The sequence below is a fragment of the Orcinus orca genome, chromosome 17 (assembly GCF_937001465.1).
Source record: "Orcinus orca chromosome 17, mOrcOrc1.1, whole genome shotgun sequence".
Lineage (NCBI taxonomy): Eukaryota > Metazoa > Chordata > Mammalia > Artiodactyla > Delphinidae > Orcinus > Orcinus orca.
Genome location: NC_064575.1, coordinates 84916422 through 84924844, shown reverse-complemented (window position 1 = coordinate 84924844; position 8423 = coordinate 84916422). Strand labels below are relative to the sequence as shown.

Here is an 8423-nt window from a genome sequence, read left to right as displayed (position 1 = left end):
GACCCACCTGCCCCAGATGCACCTTCTTCCCAGCGTAAATAGTAATCACACCTCCTTTCACCCCCCCTGAAAGAAGTACATGGGGCAGTCCCCGTCAGGCCTCTCCGATCACCACAGAGGCCGCAGGGCCTGCAGAGCCTACAACAATTATTATCTGCCCTTTTTGGAAAAATTTTGTCTTGCCTGATCTCAGCCAATGAAGTGTAGTCATAGAGATGGAAAAACCACAAAGAGCCACAAAACAGGTACGAAAAAATAAGAGAACTAAGAGAGCACTGGGTAGGGGGGTGGGGGGGTGAAAGGGGAAGACAGCTTCCTGCCCAGGGAAGGACGGCGGGTCATGGCCGTCAGGGGCCCCCGACTGACAGTGCCATGGGGCAGACGCCACATCTGTTTGCCCATTATATACATACTCTGCCCAATGCATTGGATACATATCTGGTGAGTGGATGAATGAATGAATGAAGGAATGAAGGACAGAGAAGGAACTTCAGAGATCACAGGCACAGAAGAGGGTCGAGAGGTGTCCCGCGGGTGTGACCGTCCCCTGGCCTGGGGGCCATCGTTAGTATTTAGACAAGATTGGAATGAAGACAAATGACTTTTATTTTTAAATATTCACAAACAATTTCCAAACTACTAAATATTACATAAACCATTTGTTAATATAAGATTGGAAGAGATACTTGAAATTGGCAAGTATGAACCTGAACAAGATTTTTCCAAATACCTACTATTTCCCCCCTTACCTCTGAATAAACGTCTGTGCCGCCAGGAGAGGGATGTCAGGAACGTCAACGTCCTCATCGTTAGAGAAGGTGATGCTCCCAGTGTCGATGTTTATCAGAATTAAACCATCGGCTTCCTATAAAATAAGTTTGTAAAGATCGAGTAAGAATCTGAATTTGTTTACATCTTTGAAAACACAAAGATACACTTTGCATTCACCAAGATCGTGTCATCGATAATTAAATTCTCGTATCTAATACGCACACAAAGCCTTATATTATCTACCAGAAAAATGCGGCGTATACCGTGAGTTAGGTTAACAAGCTAATTTGATTAAAAATGCCTCTTTGAGTCAAGATTCCAACATACGAGGTCAGGCCTTCACCCACCCTTGTGCAAACACTCCATGTACCACTTCAGGGAGCCTGGAGAGAACATTCCAGAGCCCCAGTGGGAGCACTCCGACATTCAACACTCAGGGTGCCCGCTGAGTGGCCCAGCCAGCTCTGCACCCCACCTGCCCCAGGACCAGAGCACAGGCGGGTCCTGGGCTCAGGGATCCCACACACTTAAGAGTTCTTGAGATGTGTGGATGGCTTACTTGTTAAGTCTTATCTGTGACAAAATACACAAATAATGAGTCACACTCCGGAGTTCTACACTTCAACTGTCCCGGGAACAGGACGCCAGAATCCTCCCCAGCTTTCATGCTGGGCCGGCCACTCAACACGCGTTTCATGGCACGTGAAATAGGCACAAACACGTCTCCCAGAGCAGAGTGCTAAACCAGCAGGGGACAGGCCGCGCTCGTGAGCACGAACACGGAGCTTTAACAAGGACCCCTTCCGAGCTCCCAGCACATCGAGAAGACATACAAACCCCAAAACACTTTCAGTCAAGACCTGCTGCTTTGCCCTAAAAACCACCCAGAACAGGTAAACCACTAAAACGACTTCCTTTGTGACTGCGGACTGGAATCAAGTAAATATGTCTGCAAGTTTCCCTCCTAAAGGGGCTGAAACAAGACAGTTTTTCCCCTAATGACTAAAAAAAGAAACACAATTTTGAACTACAAAGTATGCCTATTTTTTCCTCATTTGCGAGGGTGACGTTTTTCCATTCCTTCCATGAGGTCTGAATGGCCTTTTCCCACAGTGTTTGTCCCCTGGTGAATCATAGGTTCTGCCAACAACACAGACGTCCCGGCTCCGCCCCAGGAGGGACGCTGGGCTTGGCCAGGATTTGCTCTAAAACGCCGGGAAAAAAACGGATGATGGCTGAGGACAAAGAGGGGTGCACGGCATCCCTTCCACTCTTCTCTCAGCTTTTGCGTACACTTAGAAATTTTCAAAATAAAGTTAAACAACACTGTAAATCAACTATACTCTAATAAAAATTTAAAAATAATAAAATAAGAAGTTAAATGAGAACCTACCCCGTACCAACTACCAATAAACGCAAGGAAAAGTGCTGCACATCGCGAGTCACTGGGGAAACGCACAGCAAAACTACCCAGCAGGAGGATGAGAATCAAAAAGACAGAAGACAAGCATTGGGAGGAAGTGCGGAAATCGAGCTCGCCCTCTGCTGGAGGGAAGGTGTCTGGGGCAGCAGCGGGGAACGACAGTCTGGACATTTCTCAAATGGTTAAACACAGCGCTAGCACCTGACCCGGAAATTCCTCTCCTAGGTACGTACCAAGGTAAATAAACGCGTGTCCACACAGAAACTCGTACATGAGTGTCCACAGCTGCATTATTCACAGCTGTGGTCAAAACGTCCAAACAACCCCAAATGCTCTCAACTCCCGAATGGATAAACAACTGTGGCCTCTTCATTCAAGGGAATCCTACTCGGCAATAAAAATAACGTGCTGCTACACGGATGAACCTCAAAAAACATGCCGCTAAGTAAAAGAAGACAGTCACAAAAGAGCACGCGTTGAATGACCCCATTTACGCAAAATCCACGTGTACACAACAGGCAACTCCACAGAGACAGAAAGTGGATGCTGGTCGCCAGTGTCTGGGGGGTTGGGGGATGACTGCTAACACATGCAGGGTTTCTTTGTGGGCTGACCAAAGAGTCTAAAATGAGCTGTCACAGCTCTACCAAGTTCCTAAAGCCACTGAGTTGTACAGTTAAGTCCAGGAAACTCTGTGGTATGCAAATTATATCTGAAAAAAAGCTGTTTTAAGAAAACCCAACCTGCTCTTCCTGCTGGCGATGTCACAGTTTATCACAAACCTGTGGCATGAGCTCCCCTTCGAAATGCACCCCACCAGCACAGCAGTAAAAACAGCTGCTGCATTTTAAGCACTTACCGTACGCCAGCCTGCTCTATGGGCCCCTTGACGCTGCTATGATGATGTGGCCGGCACACTCCCTGTCCTTTCACAACCAGGCCTAACACCCCGACACAGGTCAGCCCCCAAGCTGAATCCAGTAAACGGCCACTGGACCCAGCAAGGCCCACGGACCCCTTGGACACGGAGCAATACACTGCATGCACCTGCACTCTTCTAGGAAGCAGGCCCACGGTTTTAATGAACAACAGAGGCTTAATCAAAAAAGGGAAAATGGAAAATATGGAGTGATAACAATGGTGGCTCCCATCCATGAAGCCCAGTCACCTGCCAGGCAGGACAGGGGACATTCCTCAGCCAGAGCCCTGGGAGGCCAAGGCCGTGCCCACTTCCCAGATGAGGAGACTGAGGCTTAGCAAAGGCCAGTAAGTCACTCAGGGTCGCAGAACTAGTAAGCAGCAGAGGTTGAGACTTGAAATCGGTTCCCTCGACTCCAACGCCTGCCCTCACCTCCCTGAAAACCCTGGAAGCCACCAGAGATGTCGTGAATTTAAGTAGCCTGAGAAGTGGCATCAGGGTGTGGCCTTGAGGATAAGGAGGTAGCATTAGCGCCCCGTGATGGAGGGACCGCGGGCCTCTGCGCCCCCCACACCGCAGGGCACCTCCCAGCAGCTTCCCACGCGTCCCCGCAAAGCACCCACGTGACTCAATGCTCTGAATCCAGCGGCGGGTGCCTAACCTTGCTGACTTCTTCAAAGTGGTCCAGGTGGCAGCCCATGAGAAAGGACGTGGGCGCCATGACGAAGTCCAACATCTGCCGCGACAGGATGGGGACGAAGGTGTGCTGCCACTGCAGGGGGTGCAGGTAGGCCATGAAGCACTCAGCCACGAGCGTCAGCAGAGCCCAGCTGGACGAGAAGAACACGACGTGCTGCTCCGTCAGAAGGCACGTTAGGATCTGGGGAAGCAACAACACCGCGAGCAAGCCTGAAACACTGCGAGGGCGCCGCCCAACGAGGCCGGGCGCGGGGCAGCTTCCACCCTGCGGTCCCCACTCCACTTGCCAGGACCAAAGCCACCTGACCCCAGAGAAGTGCTGCCTGCAAACAGCGTGCTCTGTGGTGAATGTCGGCTTTAGGCAGAAAGATAAGTGTTCTGAGTAGTTTTGATGCCCCATTAAGCCAGTCAGCGTGAGATGCTCACAGGTGTGGAAGGACGCGCACCTGTAGCACCTTCTCAGGTCTGAAGCACAGTAAGGGCAGGTGAAGGTCCAGGTCGATGAGGGGGCTTTCGGGGTCTGCTCTCGAGGGAAATACGATCTGTAGTGGTTTCATGTTCAATACCTGCAATGACCAATTTCCATCATTAGCTCAGGGAGCTGCTCCCGGAGGAGACTGAAGGCGGTGAAATTCACCATTGTGGCTCAGAAAGCGTCTGAGCTAGAAAACACTTCCGGAGACTCATGCTGTCACCTGCAACGTCACAGAGAAACAAAACAGTCTAGAGATGATAAACAGAACTGCCAGGAATGTTTCATAATGAATTGAGGACTCAATGTCTTTTTCAGCCAAACTCCCTTAAACTCTTTAATTAATTAGGAAACAGTTCCTTGACAAAACAAAGATAAAGGGCCTCCAGAGATCCATCCCAACGAGCACGAACTCGGAATCAACCGCGTTCAAACTAACCTTAACCAGCATGCATTGTTCTCGGTTACTACTTATTAGGTGTTCGCTTATATTTTCAATTTAACAGTCAAAGCTCCTTAAAGACATGGAATTCACAAAAAAATTTCAATGGCACTTTTTCTAAATGAGGGTATTTAAAAATGACACTTCAAATACAAATCCCATGTTCACAGGACGCCTATTACGTGTTATAGGTCGAGGCAGACGTGAAGGAGGGAGGTGCGGTCCCTCCAAGAAGGTGGCGCTGGGAACAGCAGGGTTAAGCTTCCCCTGGCCTCAGACACATGGGAGGCACTCTGCAAGGGCTCTTCCACGAGCAGATGCAGGGGTCTGAGCACGAGCAGAGCTTCAGGGAAACAGAACAGAAAGAAGCGATCGAACCTGATGACAGAGAGGCTTCCTCTAGGAAAGGCATGGAAGGATGAGAAATGGAGGGCAGCAGAGTACCAGGTCAAGAAAAAGGGCTACAGGACAAAATGCTCACTATTCACACTTTCTTCCAGTCACCTTAGTCACTATTCTATTTTCACGTTAAAAAACAAAACAGGTCTTCCCTGGTGGTGCAGTGGTTGAGAGTCCGCCTGCCGATGCAGGGGACACGGGTTCGTGCCCCGGTCCGGGAGGATCCCATATGCCGCGGAGCGGCTGGGCGTGTGAGCCATGGCCGCTGAGCCTACGCGTCCGGAGCCTGTGCTCCGCAACGGGAGAGGCCACAACAGTGAGAGGCCTGCGTACCACAAAAACAAAACAAAACAACACAAAACAAAAAACAAGAAAAGAGACTGTCATTTTTGACAGTTGGGACATTTGCAAGTGCCTCCGACCAATACTTGGGGCCTCTTCGCTTTCTTGTTCCCAGTTTGGCTACAGAAGCAAGACATTAAAAATAAGGTGGATTCACTTATGTGACTGATGTGTTTGTTTTAAAGCAAAACAAAACAAAATAAAGCAGAGTTAAGTATTCCAAGTTGTGATGAATTATTAACAATTATAAAGTTTATAATGAAAAACTCTCCTCAGTATTTCAAAAAGGAAACGTGAATGGATAAAGAAGATGTAGTACATATACACAATGGAATATTACTCAGCCATAAAAAAGAAAGAAATAACGCCATTTGCAGCAACATGGGTGGACCTAGAGATTGTCGTACTGAGTGAAGTAGGTCAGACAGAGAAAGACAAATATCATATGATATCGCTTATATGTGGAATCTAAAAAATATGGTGCGGGGCTTCCCTGGTGGCACAGTGGTTGGGAGTCCGCCTGCCGATGCAGGGGACACGGGTTCGTGCCCCGGTCCGGGAAGATCCCACATGCCGCGGAGCAGCTGGGCCCGTGAGCCATGGCCTCTGAGCCTGCGCGTCCGGAGCCTGTGCTCTGCAACGGGAGAGGCCACAACAGTGAGAGGCCCGCGTACCGCAAAAAAAAAAAAAAAAAAAATGGTGCAAATGAACTTTGTAAAAACAGAAACAGAGTCACAGAGTTAGGAAACAAACTTATGGTTACCAGGGGAAAGCGGGAGGTGGGGAGGGATAAATTGGGAGATTGGGATGGACATATACACACTACTATATATAACACACATGACTAATAAGGACCTACCGCATAGCACAGGGAACTCTACTCAATACTCTGTAATGACCTATGCGGGAAAAGGATCTAAAAGACTGGGTATATGTATATGTGTAACTGATTCACTTTGCTGTACACCTGAAACTAATACAACATTGTGAATTAACTATACTCTAATAAAAATTTTTAAAAAAATAAAAATAAAAAATGACCAAATCAAAAAAAAGGAAATGTGTCAGCCAGACACCCAGTTAAAGGTAAGAACCAGGGCTTCCCTGGTGGCACAGTGGTTAAGAATCCGCCTGCCAACGCAGGGGACATGGGTTCGAGCCTTGGTCCAGGAAAATCCCACATGGCACGGAGCAACTAAGCCCACGCGCCACAACTACTGAGCCCGCGTGTTGCAACTACTGAAGCCCACGCACCTACAGCCCATGCTCTGCAACAGGAGAGGCCACCGCACCACAATGAAGAGTAGCCCCTGCTCGCCGCAACTAGAGAAAGCCTGCACGCAGCAACGAAGACCCAACGCAGCCAAAAAAAAAGATAAGAACCAACCACATACGTGAGTCACTCTACCAGCAACATTGCTACTGCAACGTTTCAGGTGCTGTGCTAGCAACTTCACAGCACTCAATACTCAAGCTGTCTGAGGTGGGTTCTGTTATTCTCCCCACTTTACAGATGAATAAACTAAAGAAGGAGAGAGATTTTAGGTAAATACTTTGTAAATTTCAACTTGATGGGAGCCCCAGAAAAACAACAGGCTTCCACACACAAAGCAACATAAAAAGTGACTTGGGAATAGTAAGAAGAAAAACGTGTGTGTTTCACTGGACACACCCAATTATGCCCATCATTTGAAAAGCAAGTAACATCCGAACTTCTAGAGGGCAGAGATCAAAGCAAAGCAGGCCCGGGGACACAGGGTGCACCTAGAGCCTTTGCTCCCCTCAGGCCAGTGGTCCAGGTGGTCAGAGAAAGGGCTGGGTCCTCACCTCCTCACTCCCCACACTGTGGGGCCTCCCACCTCCTCCCGTCAGTACAGGTGAGAGCTGACCCCACCCAGAATTAACAGGAAACGGCAGCTCGGGGGCCCATGCACACTATTCAAGACACAAGGTGCACAGCTCATGACTATTACCTACGACAACCTCTAACCTGACGTTGGTTTGCGGTAGGTTCTGGAAAACACTGCTGAATCAGCTCCTGCGTCAGATGAAATTGGCCTAAACTGACCTCTTGGATTTCTTCACAACCATAAACAGCCACAGCACTCCCTGAAACAAATGATGACCGTTACAGCAACTTGGACCCGAGAGCTAATTAGACTTGTTAGTGGAGGATCCCAATGACAAGTCTGATCCAAAGTCAGCCCACTGGGACAAACCATGAGCACCAACATGCAGACCCGATAGAATGAGCACTGCTGGCCGACGCTGAATCATTCTCTCATTCATTCACTGAACAGCGCTCCATGGGACAGCAGCTAAGCGCTGGACACAGTAGTAAGTCCTGGAAATGCAGTTCTGAACGTGGCCTCTGTCCTCATGCAGCTCAGAGTCTGATGGACATTAAACAAAAAACACGCACACACAAGCCCTAACTGCAGGCGTGCTGAACTCTGCAGGAGAGTGGGCTGCTGTGAGAGAGATGGTGTGGGAGATGCTGCTCCGGAGAACTGATGTCTGAGCCAGGCCTGAGAAAGGAGCAGGAGCTGGAGGGGGAAAACGGAGAGAGTGGTACTTCCGGGAACAGCACATGCAAGGGCCCTGTGGCAGCATCTGTTCTCACTGTAGCTGGAGAACAGTGAGCAAGGGGGTGAGTGGAGCTGGACAGGGCTGAATGGTGACACAGGGGCCAGGGATGCAGGTCTGGGTGAAGGCGATGAGTGAGAAAACAAGTGAGGGGTTTTAAGCACAAAAGGAAAGTCCAGTTTATAGATTTTAATGCCCTCTCCAGCCACAGTGCAAAAGCATGAACTGATATAAGGTCAAGAATGGAAATGGACAGACCAGTGCCTCCCTAAGTCGTGTAGGTGGGAGAAGCTGGTGGCCCAGAACAGGGGTGGCAGTGGAAGTGTGTAAACTGGAAACAGCTACTGGAGACAGACTGATAGGGTGGACG

At 49.1% G+C, this 8423-nt stretch overlaps 1 protein-coding gene across 5 annotated transcripts in view; it reads right to left on the bottom strand.

The window, feature by feature from the left end:
- Window positions 1–8423, bottom strand: part of DENND3 (DENN domain containing 3) — a 60240-nt gene that overhangs the window by 36324 nt on the left and 15493 nt on the right. For 4 of the 5 annotated variants that reach the window (XM_049700433.1, XM_049700431.1, XM_049700430.1 and 1 more), the window contains exons 6-8: window positions 4259–4378; window positions 3775–3993; window positions 750–865 (exon numbers count right to left, since the gene is read on the bottom strand). In XM_049700433.1, the coding sequence (XP_049556390.1) occupies window positions 750–865; window positions 3775–3993; window positions 4259–4378 (455 nt within the window). The remainder of the gene's footprint in view (window positions 1–749; window positions 866–3774; window positions 3994–4258; window positions 4379–8423) is intronic. The other variant, XM_049700432.1, reaches the window with a different exon arrangement.